The following is a 24,289-nucleotide window of genomic DNA, read 5'->3' as shown; positions in this document are numbered from 1 at the left end:
GGTGCATGGCTCTTCCCGGGCTGTTTGCCCCACTCTGGTGGCCCAGTCAGCACTGGACCCACATTGTCCCTGTGTGCCTGCTCTGGTCCCACAGCTGCCACTGCTCTGGGGCTCACGGTGCAACAGCAGCAGACCTGGAGGTGCAAGGTACGGGTCACAGCAGACCCAAAGTGCAGAAGACCCAGATGCGTGGCCTGGGGTGCAAGATTCTTCTCCTGCCTGCAATCCTGGGCAGGGCTGGCTGGGCACGCACTGAACTGGATGCCTGGGGATGTGATGGCTGCAGCGTGTGTCCTGGCTGTGCTCTGGGCCAGGCAGCTTGCAAATGCTCCTGTCCAAAACTGTGGGGAGGAAGGACAGCGGGAGCTGAGAGCTCACCTCCATGTGCCAGGGGCTCCAGCAAAGCTGCCCCAGGCTTTGTGGCTCGAGCTGCTCCGTGGCACAGCTGTACCAGGCTGCGGTGCTTGAGCAAGAGCTGCATTTCACAAGCACTCAATGCAGGGATGTTGCCTCTGGCAACCAGAGCACTTCCCTGGATCCAGCACAAAATCTGCCCACATCAGCCCCTCTGGACTTCCTGTGCCGTGTCCTGCTGCTTCCAGAAAGGGAAATGAAAGCAGCCTAAAGCTTCTTCAATCACTTTCATTGGTGGTGGTGGGGAAGCAGCAGGGGCTCTTCAGGTGGGGGACCCTTAGGCAGCCCCCAGGAGTGGGGCAGCTCAGAGTTCTGTTCTCAGGGCACGGTGCAGAGCCATAATGGTGCCCCACAAACCCAGTGGGTGCTACGGGGTGGGCTGCATGCTCCTCACAGCCATTCCCTGGCTGCATTGGAGCGGGCAGCGGGTGAGCAGGAAGCACAGGGCTGCGGGGAGGCCCCTTGTGCTGCGGCCGTGGCTCTGCATCCTGCCTCACCCGCAGTTCCCCTTTGGCGTGGGTATAAAGGCGGTGCAGGCAGGGAGCGCCGGGCAGAGGCTGGGATGGCAGCACGGAGCCTGGTGGCATTCAGCACGGTGCTGGCTGTGTGCCTGGCACTCACCAGAGCCACCAACCCCGGCTTTGTGGTCAGGATCACCCAGGCAGGCCTGGACTATGGTAAGTTCGGCTCCTGATCTCCCTTCTCTCTCGCAGCTGCTTGTGGCTGTGGTGTGGAGCCGGGTGCTGACGTTGCTCTTGCTCTGATGCACCCGTCTGCTCCCACTGCTGTCCCGATGAGCCCCTGCTGTCCACGGGGCTGCAGCCAGGTGATACGGAGGGCTCCAGCTCGAGGAGGTGTGGGGCTGGTGGGGCTGGGGGTCCAGCTCAGGGGCACACATCCAGGCAGCCCTGAGCCCCAGGAGGGAGGTGCATGGGAGGGGGTGGGGAGGTGCCAGGAGCATGGCGACACAGACGGATGGGCCCCATGCTGGGTTTATGGAGGCAGACAGGGCCCCGGCCCCAGTGGAGTGCTGTTATGGATTGAAATGCACTGTGTGCACATCTCATTGACCCTACAGCTCCACTATCTGCACAGGAAGAAATGTGACCCCCTGCCCATATGGGTGCAAAGATATGGCATCCACTCCACTATGCTGCCTGGCCAGGACTTGCAAGTGCACAGTTAGTGGGCAATACCCACACTTGCAGCCAGCTCCAGCCACATGGTACAGAGCAGCCAGGACATTCCCTGGACATTCCTTTTAAGCCTGTGCTCCTGGGGCATGTTCCCAGCTCCCTGGGATAGCACATGGCTGTGATGCTGTCCCTGTGCCCTGCAGCCCACCAGCATGGGATTGCCGTCCTTCAGAAGGAGCTGGCCCAGCTGAAGCTGCCAGACATCTCAGGTGACTTTCGAGTCCGGCACTTGGGGAAGGTTCACTATGAGATCTCCAGGTGAGCCCTGCTCATAGCCACACAGGGCTGGAGGGGTTGCAAGGTTCTGCCATGCCACCCCCAGCACAGTGCAGGCAGAGATGCTCTGATTTGCCCCCTGCCCAAAGCAGGCAGGAAGGGGAAACGGAGGCAGCACTGTGGGTGAGGGCAGGTTTTGTGCAATTGAAACCCAAGTGGTGACTTCTGGTGAATGCAAGGGCACAAGAAAGACTGTGCTCCCAAAGGGTCTGCTTTGCCCATGGATAAGGAGGGAATGCAGCCCCACACTGCTCCCTCCCAGCTATACATCCCGCTCACGTGCCTTTCTTTTCTCTTATCATTTTACATTTCCTTTCAGCTTGAACCTCCGTGATTTCCATCTGCCATACTCACGGATCTCCCTGGTCCCCAACGTGGGGCTGCAGGTCGCCATCTCCAACGCCTTTGCCGAGGTGGATGGGAACTGGCGGGTGAAGTTTCACTTCATGTGGGTTCCCTTCCCCTGGCTCAGGCCTTTCACTCTTCCTTTCCCTCTCTGGGTCTGGTCAGGTTTCTCCCTTCTCCTTTCCCCTTGTGTTACGGTCAGCTCTCACTTTGTTACCTCCAGACCTGCTGACTCCCACAGATGTGTTACAACTGTGTTAATCCCAATGCCTGCGAGCCCTTGCCCTGTGGAGCACTGCAGGTGCCTCTCCCCACACTGGGGCGTGCAGCTGGGCAGCATGCTACTGCTGCTGGGAAAGTTGCTGTGGGGCAAGAGTCACAAGGCAGAGGGATGGTGGGGAGCTGTGCTGAGCTCTCCTCCCTCTCTGCTGTTCCCCCTGCTTGCTTTCAGTCCTTTCAGTTTAAAGGCTGCCTTGCCTAGCTTATATTTCCCAGGTTTAAAAGCCTCCTCAGTCCCTTCTGGGTGCTCAGTGTGAGGCAGAGCTGGAGGAAGGCTGTTCCCTGTTGCCCTCACTCCCCTGTAGCCGGGACCATGGATCCTTCAACCTGGAGGTGAAGAACGTCTACATCAAGATCGACCTGAAGCTGGGCAGTGATACCTCGGGGAAACCCACTGTGAGCACTTCTGCCTGCAGCACCCGCATCTCCAGTGTCCACGTCCACTTCTCAGGCAAATTCGGGTATGTAGTGTCACCGTGAAGGACCAGAGATGTCATGCTAGCACAGCAGAAAAGGGAAGGCAGCTGCCAGCAGCAGGAGGTGGGCACCTGCCAGCCCTCACACACCGCTGCTGGCAGTGTGCTTCCTTGCTGTTCTGCTCATTGCAACTGCATGTGTTCAAATCTGCTCTGAGTTTGCCCTGCTGTGGCTGCAAAGGCTGAAGCTTCCAGGCAGTCACGAGACTTGTTTACATGCTCTTTACAAGCAGCTTTGGTAGCAAATGTATGCCCTGAGGCAATGTTTAACTTCAGATTGCTGTGGAAATGACATTCCCCCGCAGCCCCAGCATCTCCCTTTCCTGCCCAAACCCTGCAGCAGCACCCTCTGACCCTGCTCCTCTCTGCAGGTGGCTGTACAACCTCTTCTACAGTGCTGTCGAGTCCAGGTTCAGGAAAATCTTGGAGGGCAAGGTACGTGTGAGCTCCAGGCTTCCTGCTCATCTTTAGCCCACACTTGTAGCAGATGTTACAAGGGCTCAGGTCACACACATGGATTTAACCAGAGCCAGAGCATGCTGCAGGTTTTGAGGAATGGGCACGGGCCAACCACGGTCCCTGCAGCATCGTGTGGCTCGGGCTGGATTCTAAACCTGCAGCATTTGCCAAAGCCCAGTATAATCTGTTGCTAATTAACAAAGACTTTTCTTTCCATGTGGTCAGTTAATTAGATCTTACACCTCAGCCAAACTCACTGTAGCAGAGGAAACCCGCTCAGAGCTGCCCCCTCTTTGGCCTGCACTCATTCATGCGTTTGGGAGCAATGGGGTAGAAATTCTCATCTCTGCATTTCAGCCTCTTGCCATCTTGTTTAAACGGGGGGCACCAGGGAAGCCCCGGTACCTCCAGCCCCATACAAAAGCCTGTATGCAGGAGACCTGCAACAAAACATGGAAACAAGCTGTTAGCAATAATTGCTACAAGGCTCACTGGCACGAGCTGCAGCCTCCCTGGCCATGAACCTTGCTCGGGAAGGAGACAGCTACAGAGCTGACAAATCCCACCCTACTACAGGTCGGGCTCTGGCCCTGGCACTTGGCTCCGGCCAATGCCATGTGGGGCTCTCTGTGGGCACCCAGAGCTGTGGCAGCAGATGTGCTGGCAGTGGGCACTGTGGGGCTGCGCAGGAGGGCTCTCGTGCTGCAGTGCCTCCCAGAAGGAGCAGCTCAGGAAGCTGTCCTTGCAGCAAGACTGACCCTCTTTGCCCAATGTGTGGTTCTTGGGGGGCTTTTTCTGTGATGAAGGAGAGGGATGGAAGGACTGCATGGACCTGCACAGCCTTGTCCCTGCCTGGTCAACCCCCAGCAGCTCTTTCTGCAGAGCTGGGCCATCCCATCCTATCTGCCATTTTCTCCTTTCTCCTTGCTGCAAGGAGAGTGCCCACTTGGACAGATGCTGGCCTGATCCTGGACAGGGGTTCCCATGCCATCACAACACCAGAAGAACCTGTGCAGATGATCCTGGCCACCTGTAGGACCAGCAGTAAATTCCTGGCCCAATGATCAGCATGCATTTAAGTACCCCACTAATGCCGGGGCTCTGCCTGCAGATGGCAGCTGCAGAGGGCTTTGCTCTCCTCCCCTGGCAGCACATTGCTGCCCCACACGGGGGCAGATGAACTCTTGCAGTTTCTTCTGCACAATCTTTGCTGCTCAGCACAATGCACTCCTGCAGGGACTGTAGGACTGTAGGAAGAGTCTGAGGTGCTGAATCTCAGCACAACTGAGATTCCTTCAAAGTGCCCTGATGCAGCTCACCTCGGTGGGAATACTACTCTAGGCAGATGGTTGCAGGTATAAACTTTGCCTGTATCTGCAATAATTAATGTCATCTGGAATAGAAGAAAACATCACTACATGCTCTTTTATTACAGCCAGCTTTGCAAAGAGTGCACTGGGCAGAATGTGTGCCTGAGGCTCCCATCCCAGCCACGCTGCTGAGCTCCACTGCCTTTGTCTCTCCAGGTCTGTGACAGCGTGGTCAGCTCCGTCAGTGGCGACCTGCAGCGTTACCTCCAGACCCTGCCAGGTACCACGCAGCTCAGCATGCATCCCAGCATTTCCCGGCCTCAGTGAGGGGACCCAGGAAGCGTCTCCAGGCCAGGAGTTAATTTGAGTGGCTGAAAATGAGGAGGGAAATGTCCCTTTTTTTTCTAAACAGAAGCAAACGTGTGTGAAACCCCTGCCTCTCTGCTGCTCCGGAAAGCCAGGGCACAGCACTGCGCAGATGTCAGCAGAGGCAAGCTGCTCCCGGCTCTGCTGTGCCGTCTGCCTTTCACTCATCCCTCTGCCCCATGTCTTGCAGTCACGGCCAAGATAGATGCCAAGGCTGGGATCGATTACTCCTTGGTGGCATCGCCAGTGGCCACTGCACAGACTCTGGATGTGGACCTGAAGGTGAGAGCCTGCCCTGAGCAGACCTGAGGTGGCTGATGCCATCACAGGAGGCAGGTGGGATGCTGGCGTTAGCTGCCTCCCACAGTTGCCCCCCACCTCCTCCTCACCTGCTCCCTCTTTGCAGGGTGAATTCTTCTCCCTGGCACACCGTGGTGCTGTCCCCTTCCACCCACCAGTGCTGGCCTTCCCTCCTGACCACGACCGCATGGTTTACTTTGGGGCCTCCAGTTACTTCTTCAACACTGCTGGCTTTGCCTACCATGCATCTGGGGCACTGGTCTTTGAGATCACAGACTCCATGGTGAGGAGGGCAGGTGGGATGGGGCTGGCTGGCTCCAAGGGCTCCTCTGCATCTCCTCTGTGCTTCCCTGTGGAGCTGCATGCAGACAGTGCAGGGGCTAAGATGTTGCACACATGAAGTGCACACTCGAGGGGCGGATCCTGCCCCAGCCCCGTGCTGCATTGCCCAGCAGTGACCATCCTCCTCCCACAGATCCCAAAGGGTGTTGAATTCCATTTGAATACCTCCACCTTTGCAGCCTTCATTCCCCAGGTAAGCCCCAGTGCTGCCCTTCAGCTTCTACCCAGCACATGCTTTGCACAATGCACCCCCCAAGACCACAGCCCTGGTTTCCCCGTGAGCGGGAGCAACCTCAGAGCAGGGGCTGCTCATCCCCTCTGGGTGCAGCGTCCCCACAAACTGGTGGCACTGGAAGGAGCTGCAGGAGGCTCTGTGCTCCCATGGATGTGCCAAGGTTCCTTCCCTTTCCCTGCTCCCTTGCAGCTGGACAAGATGTACCCCAACATGCTGATGAAGCTCAGGCTGTCTGCTTCCTCTGCCCCATTCCTGAGCATTGCACCAGATGGGATCTCACTCCAGCCCACTGTGGACATCCAGGCTTATGCCATCCTTCCCAGCAGCAGCCTGGCCCCTCTATTCCTCCTCAGCTTGGTGAGTTGAGACCTGAGCCATGTGGGTATGCTGCTCCTGGCCAAGGAGTCCTTAAGATCACAAATGCCAGTTTTCACACTGGGTCTCACGTGGGTCACAGCATTTTGGCTGCTCTGAACCACTTCCCCTGTGCCTGCTTTGGGTTGAAGTTGGTGGGCACTGAGCTCTGCCTCCCTCCCCAGACAGGCAATGTGTCCGCCACCGTTGATGTGAAATCTGGCCACATCGTTGGGAATCTGAGTGTGGGCAGGTGAGCTGGGAGCAGAACAGCTCCAGGGGGAGCTGCTGGTGGCTGGGAGCAGCGAGGTGGGGATGTGCTGGGGATGAGACCTGTGCTGGAGGCAATGAGCTGGGGCTGGAAGGAGCGGGACTGGCATGGGAACTGAGGGGACAACTCCCTCCCTGGGAACAGCCTGCACAGTACCACTTCTCTCTGCACAGAATGAAGCTCTCTCTGAAGCATTCAGATGTTGGCACTTTCAAGGTAAGCTGTTCTTGACCATGACCAGAGACCCCAGCATGGAGATGAGAGCCTGCCAGGGGCTGTGGGGGTGGCTCACCCTTCCTCCCCACACCAACATGGGACCTGGGGGTGCACTCCTGTCTCAGCCTGGGAGTGGGAGTGCAGTTACCATTGACTCTTTCATTTCCCACCCCACCAGCATGGCACAAAGCTGTGGGTTTCCAGTGGAGCCCATCCCAACATCTCCTTCATTTTCTTCCTCCTAATTGTCCTCCAGGGTCTGGTCACTTGGTAAAGCTCTTTTCCTTTCCTCTCCCTCCACAACTCCAGGTACGAATGCTGCAGTCAATAATGAATATATACGCCTCCAGTATCCTGCTCCCAAGAGTTAATGGTAATAACCTGCTGGGAGGAATGGGGCTGCTGGAACAGTCACCAGCCAAGTCACTCTGTCTGAGCAGGCCCAGCTTGTTAATTATATCCCTGCTGCTGGGCCTGCTTGGTGGGTAGATCCTGCAGAGGATGAGGCAGCAAAGTGCCCAGTGTGTTTGGGGCTGGCAGAGGCGGGCTGTGGGTAGCTGAGCGCAGGAGTCTCTTTCCATGCTGTGACATGCATTCAGAAGTGAACACAATGGAAAAAATTATTTTGACACACATCCTAATGCTTTCCAGACCCTTTCCCGCACTCACTGCTTCTAATTACTGCTGAGCAATTTGACCAGAGCAGGGCTGGAGGTAGCCATGGATCTGAGGAGGGATGGTACAGCACAGTGTGCAGCCCCCAGGTCTCTTTGTATCCTGGAGTAACCCCCTCTGCCTAATCACAGCACTGGGGAGGAGAGAGAAGGGTTGGGGGAGGAAATGTCTGCCTGTTTTGTACAGCCCTGTGCTCCCCACTCTGGTCCCAACGTAGCCACGTGTGTTATTTCCAGAGAGGTTAGCTGAAGGCTTCCCGCTGCCGTTGCCAGACCGAATACAGCTCTCCAACATCCTCGTGCAGTTTCACCAGGTGAGTAGCGGGGGGCCCTGGACAAAGTCCATCCTGGCAGCAGGAGGAATCTGGTGCCTTGAAGGGCCTGGGGAGGTCCGGGAGGAGTGCCACTGGCTGGATGCTGCCGGTGGGGTGTGGCTGTGAAACATCTTCAGAGCTCTTCCGAAGCTAAAATTAGCCACCGAAGATGGCAGCAGCACAAAGCGGGCGGGGTGATGAGGAGCAGGACTGAAAGCAGCCGCAAGGATGCCTCGCAGCCCCCTCCCCTCTCCTTTTCCCAGAATTTCCTGCTGCTCGGAGCAGATGTGCACTACACGCCCCGGGAGCACAGATGAAGATGACGAAAGGAGTCCTAAGCACCGAGGACGGCCCCTCGGCCTGCCCTGCGCTGTCCCTCCCGGGGGACCCGGCTCCCGTCCCCCACCTCGGTTCCCAGCCCCGGCTGCTCCCCCCGCCATCCCCGCAGCTCAGACAGAAAACACGCGGCCCTGCCAAGCCTGACTCATCGCCCGCCCAGCACAAACCGCAGACACGTGGGTGGGGGCCACGGCCGAACCCCACGGCCCAGGCTGGGCTGAGGTGTCCGTCACAGCCGGGGGGGCCCTGTACCCCCCCCCCCAGGACCCACTCCCACCCCGGTCCCAGAGAAGCACCGCTGTACAGCGGCTGCTGGGGCTGATGAGGCCGGGGCCAGGCATGGCAGCCGCCCCTTTGCTTTCTCCCTGTGCTTTGCCTTCACCGAGCAGTGCTGCGCTCGGCCGGGGGGGGTTGGGGGGTCCCAGGGCAGACACATAAACACATCACGGTGTGACCAGCAAGCAGCGTGGCCGAGGTGTTTGTTATTCACTACTTTCCAGCACGTCTCCCAAGGGAAGGGAGGCGGCCGGGAGCGCCTTTGGGGGATATTTTTATCCCTCTCGCCATGTCAAAACAGCACGGGGAAAAAAAAAATCATCTTTTTATTTCATTTCTTGCCGTCGCGAGGCTGCCCGCAGGGACGCGGCTCCGCCCGGCGGAACGGCATTGGCGCGGAACGCGAGGGCGGGGCTGTGCGTCGGGGCGGGATCGTTTGGGCAGCGCACTGCGCGGCCGCTCCCGGAAGCGCCCGTCTCGGGGCGGTGTCGCCATGGTAACGCGGCCTGCCCCCGCGGCCTAGCGTGGCCTCCCCGCCGGGCCGGGTCATGAGGGCATGGAGGCGCGCGCTGCGGGCGGCCGGGACCCTCCGCTGGGCTGCTGCCCACCCCTGGGCCGCCCGCGCAGCGCACTGTGGGCAGAGAGAGCGGCCTCAGGGACGCGGGGCCGAGCTGCCCGCGGGGCCGGACCTGAGGCACTTCCTGAGGGGAACCGCCGCGCCGCCGCCCGCCGGGGAGACCGAGCCAGGGCAGGGCTCTAGCTCCGGTCTCGGGAAAGGTCGGTGTGCCGCTGTTCTGCTCCGTTCAGCCCCGGTACACGGCACAGCCGAGCCTAGCCCAGCCACGAGTGCTGCTGGAGCTCATGGTTCCCGCAGGCAAAGCGCAGGGGGTTGGGCTCAGAGCGGTTCTCGCAGTATGAAAGACCAGGCCTCGCTGCTGTGCCTCCGTGGGGTCTGTCCCTGCAGCCCTGGCTGCCAGCAGGGCTGTGCCCAGCTCTGGGTGACCAGAGGAGAGCAAGCTTCCATCACCTGCAGTGCTGTGTGGCACTACTCTCATTGCTTCTTTGCAAGCCACAGTCCAGTCCTGCGGTATTGCAGTAGCATACTTTGATGCACTCAGGTTTCCCAGTGCCACTAAGTGCCTATCTGTATTCTTGGCTTGCTCTTTCTCCCCATCAGAAATGTAATTTTAATGCAGCTTTCCTGAATCTCTTCTTTTGTGGAATTGATGCTTCCTTCCTATGGAAAAAGTCCTAGAAACAGCCTGTAGATGGGAGAGATTCACAGCAGTGTTATATCACCCCTATCTCTGCCTTTGTTGCAGTGTACCTGGAGACCTATGGCTGCCAGATGAATGTCAACGACACAGAGATTGCTTGGGCTATCCTGCAGAAAAGTGGCTACACAAGGACAAAGGAAGCTGAGGAGGTGAGGCACCTTGGCAGCTGTCTGTAAGGAAGGCCTGAGAGGGCTTCACACCACTGCCAGGTCCCAGGTTTTATTGTCAGTTACGGTCACACAGGGCAGCGGGATTTTGCAGTCTAAATTCAGTGCAGGAGAGGAAGCTACTTAACAAGCGTGTTAAAAAGCTGTGGGTTGTTTTTACTCCTTTAAACTGCTGGGTTCTCTCAGTTGGAGAGTGGATTGGGCACAGCAGGGTGTGACTGACTCATCTCTGGGTTTCCTTCTGCTGCTCAGATGAAGGCTTTGCTGAGTTTTCTGGTGACTTTGTTCTTTGAAATCCACTGAGCATTTAGGCAGATCTTTTTCTTTGAGTTAAGTGATTTTTATAGTCTGCCTCTTCAGGTTATACGTGCAGGGCATTAGTACTTATCATTTGGTTTTTACAAATTCTCCTTTCTTTTATGTGATCTCCTGTGTAGGCGGATGTGATTCTACTTGTGACCTGTTCTGTTAGGTAAGGAAACTTTTGTCACTGGTATTTTTTGGTTGCTTTCAAGGAATTACAATTTGAAAACCAAGGCAAGAAGTGAGTTACGTGATGAGAACAACACACAGATGTGAAACAGCACATTTTATTCAGAGTAGAGCCATCTGATGTTACAATATATAGCATTAATTGGGTAATGGATTACAGTGTAGTGAGAAAAACCCTTTGGTGGTGTGTGCTATGTGTATACTTCATGAGTACTTAGAAGTCCTCGCACATTTGTGCTTGATTTATTTTTTTGTCTCATCTTCTACTGAAGTGAATGTAGTATGGGAGTATAGGGTCTGTACTACTGAGGAAATACATTTAGGGCAGATTTGGGATATAAATATGTGGGGGACTTTGTTTTTCTGTGTGCATTGTCGCCTGTAACATAGTTCCTATTTGTTGGTTAAGTCACACTTTTTCTCTGTAAGAGCTGAGTTGTCAGTCCCTGAGGTGTTTCTGCACTGTAGATATTCCCAAGCAGCTCTGAGTTGCAGAACTGTTCAAGTGCAGTAATGGCAGTAACCCCTGCTTTCCTGGCTTCCAGGGAGAAGGCTGAGCAGGCTATCTGGAATCGCCTGCAGCACCTCAAGGCTCTGAAGGCCCGGCGGCACCAGGCATGCCTGCCTCTCCGCATTGGGATTCTAGGTATGAGGTGGGATGCGTGGCAGCAGGGAGCGTGCCACGTCCCATTGTGCTGCGTTTCCTCTTCTGGTGGAGTCAAGCCTTTTCTCCTTTGGTGGCAGGATGCATGGCTGAGAGGCTTAAGGAGGAGATTCTGCACAGGGAGAAGCTGGTCGATATTGTGGCGGGCCCTGATGCGTATCGGGACCTTCCCCGGCTGCTGGCTGTGGCTGAGTCTGGGCAGCAAGCTGCTAATGTCCTGTTATCACTAGATGAGACTTACGCAGATATTCTGCCTGTCCAGACTAGTGCAGGTGGCAAAACAGCATTTGTGTAAGTACCTTTTTTTTTTTTCTGTGTGCATTTTTGTCATTTTGGTTTGGAATCGCTGTGGTTTGGTTGCTGTACTGAGCAGTCATGTCAGTGACAGCAGCTACCCAAGAGAGGCAATGCCTGGCTGCACTTGCTCCCTCAGCCCAGAGGCACCAGCCTACTAGACTGTGTTTGCTGTCTTTTTGCTGTCTGGCTGAGTGCTGGAGAGGCTGACCCGTGCTCTGGCTGGCTGCAAGCTTCTCTTGCTGTCCTCTGAGAATGCTGCTTGTCTAAGCACGATACTGTGGCAAGTGATTTCTGTCCCACTGATGTCTGTGCCTTTCAAGTCTCTGCCTTTTGTCATCTCCTTCCTTCTGCTGTGTCCTGTCTTCTAATCTTCCACACATTGTAATTTTTGTTGGTTTTATATCCATTTGTTTGGATTTGATAATAAGGTTCCCAAATAATCAAGTCAGATTCCTCTAGGTGTGACCTCAGTGTTAAGAGAAATAGTTTTCATCCTCTGCAGGTGCAGAGTGCAGAAGGATCCTGCTTCATTGCCAGATTGCAGTGCAAGTCCGTGTCATATCAGTAGCTTTCTGGGTTAGTTACTTGGAAATGTGCATGGAAAATTCTGAAGTGTTAGCTAGGGGTAAGCAGAAGTCAGCTGTAATTGGAATGGTGTGTAAGAGAAAGCTGCAAAGCTGTGCTCAGAGGTGGTGCTGTGTGTGCTGCAGACAAGCGAGTTGGCTGGAGGTAGCTGGGGCAGGTCAAGGCAGGGCAGGATGCAACGTGGGTGATTCTTCCAGAGTGATCGTGATGTGTGACCTGTGCTTCACCTCGTGGCAGGTCCATCATGCGGGGCTGTGACAACATGTGTAGCTATTGCATTGTCCCCTTCACCCGTGGACGTGAAAGGAGCCGCCCCATCGCGTCCATCCTGCAGGAGGTGAAGATGCTCTCAGATCAGGTAGGGCAGAGCCTGCTTCCACCTGGCCCAAATGATGTGTGGGTTCTCAGTGAATGCATGTTCAGTGACAGCTGTGACTGATGACACAGCCTTCATCTCTGGAGGTGAGGTCACTGTGAGGTTCCACTGGTTGCTATTTCATTACCCTTGTAATACTTTGAGACTGACAGGGAAGATAAGGTTCCCCTTGGACTCTCCTCCTTGAAGTAAGAGTAGAGCCATGGCTGCTGTTGCAGGTTAGCCACTCTGTCTGGATCATAATTTTTTCTTCCTTCTTTGTTTAACATTGTAGGGGGTGAAAGAGGTGACCCTTTTGGGTCAGAATGTCAACAGCTTTCGAGATATGTCTGAGGTGCAGTTTCAGTCAGCTGCTGCCCCAGTCCTCAGTCGTGGCTTTAGCACTGTCTACAAAGCTAAACCAGGAGGTCTGCGTTTTGCACATCTTCTAGACCAGGTCTCTCGGATTGATCCAGAAATGAGGATTCGTTTCACTTCTCCACATCCCAAGGATTTTCCTGATGAGGCAAGTATGAAATAAACACCTCAACCTCTAACTTGCAGGCAGGCGGCTGTGAAATGTTAGATGTGGGCTGTGCTTCCTTCCCAGAGGTAACAGAATCACAGGATAGGAGCCAAGATTTGTAGGGTTTGAATGGGACTTCTGGAGATAATCCAGTCCATCCCCCTGCCAAAGCAGCTCCCCAGCCCATGTTGCACAGGTAGGCATCCAGGTGGGTATTGAACATCTCCAGAGGAGACTCCACCACCTCTCTGTGCAGCTGTGCCAGTGCTCCGCCACTGCACTGTGAAGAAGTTCTCATGCACATTTGTGCAGAACTTCCTATGCTTCAGTTTGTGGCCATTTCCCCTCGTCCTACCACCTCACACTGCTGAGAAGAGTCCGGCCTCATCCCTTTGCCTCCTGCTCCTTAGATATTCATAGACGTGGATCAGATCCCCAAGGGGAATGTGTGTGTTAAAGCTGGCAGATTTTCAATCTGCTGTCTTTTATTTGGGGAAGACTCTTTCCTTTAGCATTCTGGCAGAGCTGAGCTGTCTGTGATATTGTGTCCTGAACACACCTCACAGGTCCTGCAGCTTATCCAAGAGCGACACAACATCTGCAAACAGCTTCACCTCCCAGCACAGAGTGGAAGCACACGAGTCCTGGAGGCCATGCGACGGGGGTGAGCCATGGCCACGGGAGCCCTGTGCCCTATTACCTGCCTGATCTATGGTGCTGTTTTCTCATCAACAAATCCCTGTGTTGTTCATCACAGATACACAAGAGAAGCATACTTAGAGCTCGTACAGCATGTGCGTGACACCATTCCAGGTAGGGACTCCCTTTAGCTTGACCTCAGCTCAGTGCAGCTGTATCCTAACTGCCCTTTCTTGAATGAAATCTTCCTCTCTTCCTTGAGTGAAGTGTAAATCTTGATCTCTGTGACAGGAGTGAGTTTAAGCAGTGATTTCATTGCTGGTTTCTGTGGGGAGACAGAAGAAGATCACCAGCAGACTGTGTCCTTGCTGCGGGATGTCCGCTACAATGTGGGCTTCCTCTTTGCTTACAGCATGAGACAGGTGAGTGCAAGATCTAATGGAAAAAGGTCTTTTCTCTGAGCATCTCCTGTAACTCCTTAAGTGCTATTCTCACACCAAGACAGTAACAAAATCTGTTGAAAATAGTACCCAAAGATGTGGTACCTTGGCAATTTTTTTTGCTTGCATGCAGCATTTCAAGTATATGTGGTACTGCAAGAGTCATCTTTATACCAGACAAGCTTCCAGCTCTCCTGTGCAACCATCAGGATTGATTACTGATAGGGCAGCCTGGTTCTGCAAATGTCCTAGAGTGACTGCAACATAGCAGCCATACTGGCACTTACCTGGCTGTAGGTCCCTCTTTCTTTGCTGATGAAACGTGCTGATGTAGCTGGAGTAGCCCAGCTGGCTGAGATCAGACACGGCTCTGAAATCACCTTGTCTGGTTGCTGAAGGGCCATTCTTGCTTCTGTTGCTTGTAGAAAACTCGGGCGTATCACCGGCTGCAGGATGATGTGCCTGCAGATGTCAAACGGAGGCGGCTGGAGGAGCTCATCAGTGTCTTTCGTGAGGAGGCTGCAAGGGCAAATGAGGCCATGGTGGGCCAGTCCCAGCTGGTGCTGGTGGAGGGGGTGAGTGTGCTTGTACAAGTTGTCTTCCTGCATTCTTGTTGTCCAGGAGGCTTTTAGACTGTACACTGCGGTCGTCACTTCTGCCTTTACTTGGCTTTCCCCACACAATACTGATACTTTGAGGTCCCCTCCAACTTCAACTATTCTGTGATACTCCAAGACCAAGCATTCAGCTTGATTTTTCCACAGCACTCAGCTGAGCACAAAGTGATGCCAAGTAAAGTTGCAGTCCCTCTGGTTTGGGGCTGCAGAGGCTTTGCTTCTTAAAAACCTTGGTCTGAATACTGGGAACTCTCCATAGTCGAGACGTTGTACAGCAGTCTGTGAAGAGGTAACTGGATGAGGCTGAAGTGATTCATTATGGCTCTAGCAAGGCACAAACAGCAGGTTAGATCTTCATCTTTTTTCTTGTGAAGATGAGGCTGCTTTCTGAAGGACTGTAGTCGTGGAAAGGAATGGGATAGGTTAGAGGTATGTCTCTGTCCACAGGGCTTTGTTATGTGGCGTTCTCAATCATGTGGAATTTGGATTTTCGTACTGACAGTGGTGCTCAGTTCCTGTTGCAAAAAAGCCCAGGAATGAATGGAAGCTATTGCTGTGCCAGTCATGTTTCCTGTTCCCCTTCCAGCCCAGCAAGCGCTCTGTCTCTGAGCTGTGTGGGAGGAACGATGGCAACATCAAGGTGATCTTCCCTGATGCCAACACAGAGGATGCTGGGGGCTGCAAGGCCGTGGTCAGAGCTCAGCCAGGGGACTATGTTTTGGTGAAGGTGACCTGCCTGTAATTTTTGTTTCCTTAGGCTCTTTTTTTTTCTTCTGCACAGTGCTGTTTTTCTACAGCAGCTGTTGCCAGGAGAGCCTAAAATTAGAATAGATCCTCCTCAGCCTTTTTGTTCCTGAGGAGTGTTATGCTGTTTCTTTCAGGTGACCTCTGCCAGCTCTCAGACCTTGAAGGGAGTTCTGCTTTGTCGTACCACCCTCTCCCGCTCTGCAGCTTGTCACTGAGGTATTCCTGCTGCCAGTGGACAAACGTAGCACATTTTCTCTAAGAAGAAAGTGGAGATGGGGCAGAAACAGGACCTATTTACTCTTGTATGTAATTGAGTATCTCTCCCATTTGGCAACAGTACAGGTCTGCGCAGGTCTATAGGTAAAGGGGATGGAAGCTGTGCGTTCATGTGCCAAACCCCACACGTTCCTGTGTGATTTGGTGATTTCATCTGCTGTCAGGCATGGCTTCTTTGCAGTGCTGCAGGTTTGTCTTCTGATCATGTCCTCTGATGCAGCCCAGCCCTGAGAACTTTGTCTTCAGAGCAGATCATTGCTCCTAGCCCAGCCAGATTTAGGAGCTGCAAAGACCGGTAGCACCGGGAAAACAAAACTCCAGTAACTTCCACAGGATCACAGGAGAACTGCCAGAGGCAGTTCAGAGACAACTTGAGCAGGATAAGATTGTGATGAATTCTTTCCAAATGATGATAACCTCCTCAATTGCAAAATACTTGGAATGTGAGACCCTGCACTGTGCCTAAGTGATGGAATGTAGTGCTGAGGTGTGGAATATAACATGTTTTTTAATGAGCACGAGTGATGCTTAATGTGGTGTATGTTGGGGTGAGGAATACAGCTTTGCCCTTGCTTCTGGGACTGCTTGGTTCTGTGTTGGAAGGAATTTCCCTGTCTGCAGGCCTAAGGGAATGAATGCATGGGAAGAACTGTCTTCCAGCTGAGGGTTCTCTCTCTAGCCTGTTAAATCTTTAACTACAGCTTCATACTTGTGAAGCAAAGGGAAAGACTTACCACAGAAAACAAGAGGGAAGAAATTGTGCCAATTTAAAAGGCCAATAATGTACTTTGTAGGTACATCTTTGTACTTTGTAGGTACATCTTCCAGTTGTGTGTTTTTATCAGGGCCTGCAGTTAGCTGTAGTTGCACTGTGTCATTTTCCGCCTGGGCTGCTAGACTAAAACAAATGCCTGTAATCTGTACTTGTAAGCAAACTCTCCTCTGAGGTTTGAGGGGAAAAAAATCACACCTTTCAGTATTGATTATCGTGTTACTAAAAGAAATCATTGTAAAAAGCTCTGTCCAGAGAGATTTTGAAGGAGCAGCTGACCAACCCTCTGTAGAGCAGTCACTACATGAACTTACAGAATTTTTAAGCAAGCATGAAACCATTTTGCTGGAGAGCTGCACAGGAGAGAAGACGTTATCTGGGATATAATTGTCTCTCTTTGCAAGTAGCGTGGTTCAATGAATATTCATTTGTTCAAGAAACAAATACATTTTTCTGATGCACAGAGCACTGATGAGTGTGGGCTTTGAGAGGCAGAGAAATACTCGGTGTCATTCTGCCATCGTGCCCCCAGCTGTGAAGAGAGTTGTAGGTCCAAACTCACAAACCAAGGCTGTTGAGTCCAAGCTGGGCAGTGGGTTCTTAAGGGAGGGGCAGCAGGAAGCTGTTGGGTTTGAAATACCAAAGGAGAGTGCAGGGTGCATTCACATCATCTCCAGCAGTGACAGTCCCAGCCAGCCTATGCTTGCTAGTAAAATCCACCTGCTTGTGGCCCAGCTTTCATTGCCCTGTGGCATCTCTTTTGTCTTGAAACCGTGGCCCAAGGCAGTGCCCTGAGAAGGGCTGACTGCTGCCTCTCCCCCCTCATTTTGTCCTGTCCCTGTGTTTCCTCAGCTGTCTCAGGTGAGAAATGCAGACCTCAGTGTGCTCTCCCTACTCCAGCCAGCCAGATTTGAGGCCAGCTGTGGTCGTTTTACAATCATTATTTTAAGAGTGAGAGACTAATGAGCAGGAGAGCTGGGTTTTACATTTTGATGAGAAGGTGATAACGCTCACTGCACAGACTCCCCAAGGAGCAGTAGTGCTTACCATTTACCTCGCCTCCTTGGTTTTTATAGGCCTCGGGAACCAAGGCTGCGGTTTTAAGGCAGCAAAGCATCCATTAGGAAGCACTTAAAGTGACCTTGGAGGCAGAGTTAAGTCATTTGACACTGCCTGAAAGCAGGAATGTCCCCACTACGCCGTCCCTCTGGGGCTGGAAGGCACGTGGTTTCCACATTGCACCTGAGATGATTTGCTCCTCAAGTTTGGCTGCTGGGAGCATGGAGCTCCTCTCTGCATCCTGCTGGCCTAGGCCGCCCTTGGGATTTCCTACAGCTCAGCCTGCCCTGGAGCCTCAGCACTTGCTGCAGGGCTCCTCCAGGGATCTGGAACAAAGCTTCTGTGTGGCTGGAGGAGCCCCAGTGATGCCTGCACGGCTCTTTGGTCTGGGTGAGGTGCTTGGTTTGCATTCAAGCTCCAGCCGTGCCCCGAGGCAGCTCCCAGCACAGCTCCCAGCACACGGCTTTCACAGCAGGAGCACAGCAAGTGCTACAGCATCACAGGGAGGTCACAGCCAACAAAAGGATGCGTGCTCTCCAGACCCGTGTCACAGCAGCCCCAAAAACAAACCTGGGGCCCGGAGTCCTACGCCTTCTCCCTCTCTTGTGAGTAATTTATCTGCTGTGCTGACAGCTCACTATTGACTCCTGTCCTGCCTCATCAGCTTTAAATTAGCTTTATCTTTACACTTCCCTATTAATAAGCTCTTGTCGCAGTGTCGTTATTTGATATCTGTTTTCTGATGTTCTTCACTAGTGGCTCTGTATCTTCCCACACTTTTTCCCCCCTGCCTGCTTTGTTTGGACGTGCACAGGGCAGCACAGTGCTCACGGACCTGTGCACCCCAATGGAGGGCAACGGGGCAGAGGTGGCTGTGCAGCCAGCAGCCCTGCGCTGAGCTGGGGAACCTACAGAGAGTGGGTTTGGAGTGCTGACAGCCCTTTGGGTTTGGGGAACAAGAAGAGGTGTGCACCTGTGGTTTGAAGCCTTGCTGTGCAGCACAGGGAGCGGGACCTGGAGCTCCCACGCAGCGTGGGCACGGCTCGGGGCTCCCCTGCTCACATTAACGGCGACGAGAAGGGCACCCTGCTCCTTGTCAGAAAGCCCTGATCTGAAAACCAACTGCTGCACAGTGGCATTGCTAATGAAGCTATCAGGGCGCTTCAGGGCTGCTCGTGTTCCGTGTTATGTCTGCTATCTGCAAAGTCAGGTCACAGGGACAGTCAGCTGCCCAGCCCCTGCTGTTGACTCGCATGCAGAAATTACACAGCAAAGTGCCTCCAACTGCAAGATCTGTCATTTGCAGCAGTGCCTTCAGCACTGTTTTTGAGGCTGATTAATATTCAGAGCACTGCTGTGAAAATGAAAAGCCAGACAGAACAGTCCTCCTCCCCTTTCTGCATCCACGACGATGCCAAGGGGAACGGCTGAGGCGAGGAATAAACACTGCACTTCTGCTTGGGCTGACGTGGGCCGTGTGAGCCTAAAGGAGGCACTCCATCTTCTGGTTGCTCCTGTAGGACCTGTGAGCACAACACCCCAAGGCGTTGCTCACAGCAGTGCTCTCCATCTCTCCCCTGCCCCACAGGGCCACCGAGGGACCCCCCCCTCCCAGCCCCACAACTCCATCCTGCATCCTTAATTTAGCAGAAAAAAACATTTTCTATCATCAGAAATGCTGGTGTGGGACTCGTTGGGCCAGCAGCACCCGGAGCAGGGGTTCAGGATTGATCAGGTCACTGGGGGGCACGGTTACCCCCCGAGGCCTTTCACTGCAGCCCCTCCCGCTGTGCCCCACAGCCCCCAGGGTGTGGGGGTCTGCGTGTCCTGCCCCCCTCCCCCAGGCAGCACTGGTTTGTGTTCAAGCAATGTCGGCTCACTGGAGACAAGTGGGTGGTAGGAGAAGGGAATAAAAGAACCTTGGGGACAGGGACAGAATAAATCTGCATATGCACAAAAGAGGGGAAAGTTTATTCCTCTCGCTGAGCACATTTCTGCAGCTCTGCCACTGATTGCTCCCTGCAAATTAAGGGTACTCCCGGAGTGAGGGGAGGGGCAAGTAGCAAAACCCTCACAAAAACAAAGCTCCTTTGCAAAGGAACCCAAACCACGTGCTGAATGCAGATGGGGAAAACTCCTTATTGGAAGGGTGCAGGTCAGCTTCACCCGCAGCACTCAGAACCCACTGCCGGGGTCAATGCCTGCAGCTGGGAGAGGGGAACACGGTCAGAGCCCCCCCGACCCCATGAGCCCCCCAGCCCCACTGTGCTCTGCCCGTGGCCAGCGCTGTGGGCTGAACTGATTTGTCACCCCGAGGAACTGGGCCCTGGGGAAGCTGGGATGGCTTCCAACTCTTCCTTCCTTCCTCTCTATATTAACTTTGCCTGCATACGAAGCTGAAAGCTCTTCCAATCACCTCTGCAAATATTAATTAATCCTCGCAGCATCCTGAGAACCATTATTCACTCCCACTAGGTAAATATTATGAGATCCTCTTATAAGAGGTGAAGTGCCTTTCCCAGGGCTGTACAGAGCAGCAGTGTGTGGAACTCATCACCTCCTGGTGCCCACGTCCTCCTGCCTCCCTGTCCTTCTGTCCCCATCCCCCTGTCTGTGTCTGCCTGACCCCATGTCCCCCTGCCCCCCACTCCCGGCGCTGCACTCACTGCGCAGCAGCCAATCGATGAACACAGCCGGGAACGGGGAATTCTGCAACCAAGGGGGAGGGCTGTGAGTGCAGGAAGGTGGGGGAAGGAGAGGGGGTGGGATGGGGCCGAGCCCACAGCCCGCAGCACCTGCAGGGCCATACCTGCAGGTCCAGATCCATGGATTGCTCCGAGGTCAGCGGCAAGCTGGAGAGCGCAGAGTGGATCTTCCCAAGGAGTCCAAAAGGGACAACACCTGAGAAGAGCGAGGGGATGGGAGGAGAGGCTGCGTCCTGCCCCGAGCCCCCACCGCCTGCGGTGACCCTGCGTGGGGTGTCCCAGTGCCAAGAGGAAAACGCTCTCCTCTTTCTGTGGCCTCAAACACTGTGGGGTCCACAGGCACTGAAAGCCACTGTTCTGCAGATGTCTGCTGCATGGCACGGCCCACAGGGAACGTTTTGGGGCAATGGTGAAAACTTGGCACGGGCTGCACGCAGATGCTCCATCTCCTGCCCTACGAATTCATATGTTGACCACTTACGGTTGAGAAACTGCAGCTCGGCATTGACGATGCTGAACCAAGCGTTCACTAATGGGCAAAACTGCAACGGTACAACGAGAGGAACAACCTGGGTGAGGTATCACAGCTGCAGTCACATCTCAGCACCATCATCTGAGTCTCACAGACTCAAAATGAAGATGGAGCAATCAGCTCCCGGAGCATCGTTTCCTCTGCAGAAAAAGAGCACTATAAATTGTTCAGCCTGCTCCTCCGAACAGCCCAGATCCTATTTAGCAGAATAACAGATTTTCCAGCCAGCACCTTTTCCCTAAGTGAGGCTGTCACTTCTGTTTACTGCACCTTCTCCGTGCGAGGAGGCGTTTCGCAAAGCAATCGGTTACGAATTATCCCGTAACATTGCATGATGGAATGTGAATTACTTCTAACAAATAAATCCTGAGCGTGAGGGAGATCAGGGAAGTCTGCAGAATTCAGTTACAGGGCGTGGGCACGCGTCTGTGCGTGCACATACACAGGGGGAGATGGGTGTGTAAATCTGCTGCGCAGCGCCGGGGAAGAGCGGTGATTTCGTTTGAGCTGCGCCTTCTCACGGCGGTGGGATTTCATGCACTCACCACCATGGGGAGGAGAGAGCGAAGCGAAGAGTTCAGCAAACCGCTCACCACGTTGGTGAGGAGCCTGGGGGGGAAAAAGGGCGGGGATGGAGGGGAGCACAGCCCGCTCTCATCAGCCTGACAGGGCTGAAACGCTCTGCTGGGGCTGATGCTGTGAGCTTCTCCCCCACCCCGATGGCAAAGGATGCTGCGAGCCCACAGCTCCCCCAGGCTTCGGCAGGAGCTATCAGCACTCGGGGCTCAGTATCGACTCAGCATCATCTGACCCTTAACATCGACGTCTGTGCCCACTGCAGACATCCCAGTGCTCACCCACAGCACAGAGCTGCCCCACACCTCGTCCTGCCCGTTATTTTAGCTATTTCCACGTGCACCCTGGAGCATCCCATCTCTTCATAAAGATTTCTTTCCCGTGAGCAGAACCCCCCGGTTTCCTGATGGGTGAATCACAGAGCTCCCATTCACCCTGCCCGCTGCCCATGGAGCCCTCCTGCCCTGGGGGGGTGTGGGCAGCTCCATCCGAGCCCAGTATGAACCAGGTGGGTCTGTCCCTGCAGATCTCCCTGGGGATTCTGACCGAGATGCTGCACAGCACTGTAAAACAGTGCAGCAGTGGTGAGCATGGCACTCACCCCTTCTGCAGGGTGACCTTAAAGCCGCCGAGCAGGTTCCTGCAGTCCTTCATCACCAGCCTGAGGTCACCGGGGCTGTCTTGTGTCAGTGCTATGTGGGATGTGATGTTCGTTTCCAGCGAAGATTGGCTCAGAAAGAGAAATATTCTGAAAAGTGAGGAGAGAGCCACTGCGGCTCTGAAGGCAATGGGAGAGACCAAAGGGCTTCACTGTCCTCTTCAGGAGGGCAGAATTTCTAAGGAAGTGCTGCAAATCTGAAATCACAGCAGCTCCAGGGCTCTATTTGGTGCACAGCTCCCTAACAGCCAATGTCTGCCCATGCTTCTGCAGCCCCCATCCCTTCCCAGGACCCACAGGCCCTGTTCCCCCACCCTGTGCCCCACTCACCCCGGCAGTCTGAGTGTCAGCCTCGAGTACAGGTTCAGCACCAGCTCTCCCCCGGGCAGCACCTTCCATGACACGCGGGCTCTCTCCAGGTTCAGTGCCTTCAGCCTGCCAGGAAGCAAAGACTGTGAGCTGGGGCCCAGGCACCAGTCCTGCAGCCCCATCCCCTCTGGTGGCCACTGGACCAGCTCCCTGTGTGGGTATTCCCAGTCGAAATGTGCAGGTGGGGATGGGGCACCTCTTGGGAACCCCCTTCTCTGAGGTCCCTATGACAGCTGGAAGCAGGTCTATCACATCTGTGAGACAAATGCCAGCTAAATATCTGCTGTTATTTACGACAAACGCTTAGCATTAAGTCACCAGGCTCACACAACCCGTCCTCAGGTCAGGGAAGTTGGTGTATGGACCAAAGCTCTGCGGTGAGCACCGCTGCTGTGCATCTGCTCCCACTCACCAGGCAAAGCGTTGTGATGGCTGAGCACTGCCTCCTCCTTTTCCCAGCAGTGCTCCAAGCCCTCCTTGTCCCAGCAGTCCATCTTGCCCCAGGAGCCCATCCAGCCCAAGCAGACTTCCATTGCCCCCTTGGCTGAGCAGCCCCGTGCCGAGCAGCCCCTTCTCTCCAAGGATGCCGCTGCCAAGGACTCCTTCCCCACCGAGGAGCCCCGTGCCGAGCAGACCGCTGCCACCAGGCTGTCCTCCTGCAACAGTCAGACTGTATCACCATGCCTGTTTGGCTGCCAGGAGCCCTCCACCCCAGGAATACACCCATTGCAGACCAGCCTCACCCAGCGGCCCTGTGCCGAGGAGCCCTGTGCTCTGGGGTTCATCTCCAGTGCCTTCGCTGCCATCTCTGCTCGGGCTCTTCCTGCCCAGGAGCCCGGTGCCCAGCAGCCCACCTTCCCCAAGGAGCCCGGTGCCCAGCAGCCCTCCTGCAAGCAGCACTTACTAAGCAGATTTTCATTGCTGGAAAGAATTTCACTGAGGAGGAAGGTGTGAGCAGGATGATCCATCGCCCTTATGTAGGAATATCTGCCCTGGGTGAAGCTGATGTCCTGCATCAGACAAAGCTGCATCTCCAGCAGGTCTGCACCCCACTGCTCACAACACTGCTGCCAGCCATGGGCTCGCACTGCTCACCTGACACTGAGCAAATGCACTGTCCCTTCCCGTCCTCCGTCCCTCCTGGGTGCCTGCCTTTCATTCTGACCTCTTGGGCACAGCACATCTGTCCTTATTAACTAAAGCCCTTTTACAAATGGGGTGAGCCCCAGACAGCAGCACAGTGTGGGCAGTTTGGCGGTGCTGTGGTTCTGCAGCCTCCAAAGCCAAAGGTGTCACTGTCAGCTCCTCCAGGCACAGACATGGGAGGCTCAGCAGAGGAAAGAGGGACTGATGCTCTGTGCTGGGTGCTTTATCCTCCAGAATGGGAGCTCCCAGCGTGCTCACTGGGGATGGGCAGAGCCCCATGCATGGTTCCCCCACAACCAGCCATCCCCAAGGTTCCCCCAGCAGCTGAAACACGGGGATGCAGCACCAACATAAGTCAGCACTGCGGGGACAGATCCCCAGAGCTCACCATCTGAGGACTGCGTAGGACCAGAACCCAGGATCCCCCCCAAGCCGAGGAGCCCCTGGCAGGGGGGCAGGAAGCCCCCGAGAAGGGTGAGACACCAGAGCATCCACATCTGCATCCCAGCACCTGCTGAGAGATCGTGTACCCAGAACATGACCCCATGTGCCCATCACTCCACACCCCCCAGCACCCCAGAGCACCATGCCCCCATCCCACCGCTGTCAGACGGTTCCCAAAGCGGGGACACCTCACACCAGGGATCATCCCCATGCATCCCCGTGGGGAGAGGAACGGCGCTGTGGAGCGAGCAGGAGGAGAGGCAGAGGACCTTGGAGAGAGGAGATGGATCGCTTCAACCTGCTCCGGAACGGCCCTGAAATGAGAGCAGTTAAAGGTGCACAGCCAGATAAAAAATGGTACGTGTCAAAGCCGTGTCCTTCTGCACCTCGTGAAGAGCACCCTGCATTATTATAGCTCGAAGTGCAGCCAAAATCAGGTTCACTTCCCCGTGGCCGGGCTGTTTGTTTTTCCCACTTTGCTCCACTCATTCTTTAAGAGCCCAT

General features: G+C 54.7%; 3 protein-coding genes across 5 annotated transcripts; 2 read left to right on the top strand and 1 right to left on the bottom strand.

The window, feature by feature from the left end:
* The first annotated feature begins 976 nt into the window (after positions 1-976).
* On the top strand, positions 977-8,479 carry LOC136059985 (bactericidal permeability-increasing protein-like). 2 transcript variants are annotated; one of them, XM_065754184.1, is made up of 15 exons: positions 977-1,091; positions 1,754-1,868; positions 2,206-2,334; positions 2,816-2,971; positions 3,358-3,421; positions 4,972-5,035; positions 5,312-5,403; positions 5,528-5,704; positions 5,897-5,956; positions 6,188-6,355; positions 6,538-6,605; positions 6,797-6,839; positions 7,149-7,212; positions 7,751-7,827; positions 8,091-8,479. In XM_065754184.1, the coding sequence occupies exons 1-15, from the start codon at positions 977-979 to the stop codon at positions 8,142-8,144; spliced, it is 1,446 nt and encodes a 481-aa protein (XP_065610256.1). In that variant the 3' UTR covers positions 8,145-8,479. The 2 variants fall into 2 exon arrangements, with proteins under 2 accessions (XP_065610256.1, XP_065610255.1); XM_065754183.1 differs by having other exon boundaries at positions 5,168-5,403.
* Positions 8,480-8,922: 443 nt separating this feature from the next.
* Positions 8,923-16,045, top strand: CDK5RAP1 (CDK5 regulatory subunit associated protein 1). 2 transcript variants are annotated; one of them, XM_065754018.1, is made up of 13 exons: positions 8,923-9,219; positions 9,765-9,868; positions 10,324-10,358; positions 10,924-11,024; positions 11,123-11,333; positions 12,162-12,282; positions 12,575-12,805; positions 13,372-13,469; positions 13,563-13,618; positions 13,736-13,866; positions 14,310-14,459; positions 15,088-15,233; positions 15,388-16,045. In XM_065754018.1, the coding sequence occupies exons 1-13, from the start codon at positions 8,991-8,993 to the stop codon at positions 15,461-15,463; spliced, it is 1,689 nt and encodes a 562-aa protein (XP_065610090.1). In that variant the 5' UTR covers positions 8,923-8,990; the 3' UTR covers positions 15,464-16,045. The 2 variants fall into 2 exon arrangements, with proteins under 2 accessions (XP_065610090.1, XP_065610091.1); XM_065754019.1 differs by lacking the exon at positions 10,324-10,358 and having other exon boundaries at positions 9,146-9,219.
* Positions 16,046-19,499: 3,454 nt separating this feature from the next.
* Positions 19,500-24,227, bottom strand: LOC136059920 (BPI fold-containing family B member 4-like). The gene is made up of 12 exons (XM_065754086.1): positions 24,172-24,227; positions 24,055-24,099; positions 23,730-23,852; positions 22,939-23,082; positions 22,608-22,851; positions 22,157-22,261; positions 21,770-21,916; positions 21,138-21,201; positions 20,542-20,602; positions 20,165-20,256; positions 20,022-20,064; positions 19,500-19,562 (listed from the first exon to the last, which is right to left on the bottom strand). The coding sequence occupies exons 3-12, from the start codon at positions 23,842-23,844 to the stop codon at positions 19,531-19,533; spliced, it is 1,047 nt and encodes a 348-aa protein (XP_065610158.1). The 5' UTR covers positions 23,845-23,852; positions 24,055-24,099; positions 24,172-24,227; the 3' UTR covers positions 19,500-19,530.
* Positions 24,228-24,289: the final 62 nt, after the last annotated feature.

Source organism: Cyrtonyx montezumae, unplaced genomic scaffold, assembly GCF_038088225.1.
Source record: "Cyrtonyx montezumae isolate F1298 unplaced genomic scaffold, pur_monq_1.0 scaffold_9, whole genome shotgun sequence".
Lineage (NCBI taxonomy): Eukaryota > Metazoa > Chordata > Aves > Galliformes > Odontophoridae > Cyrtonyx > Cyrtonyx montezumae.
Note: the sequence above shows the minus strand (reverse complement) of the source record. Positions and strands in the feature narration are given on the sequence as shown.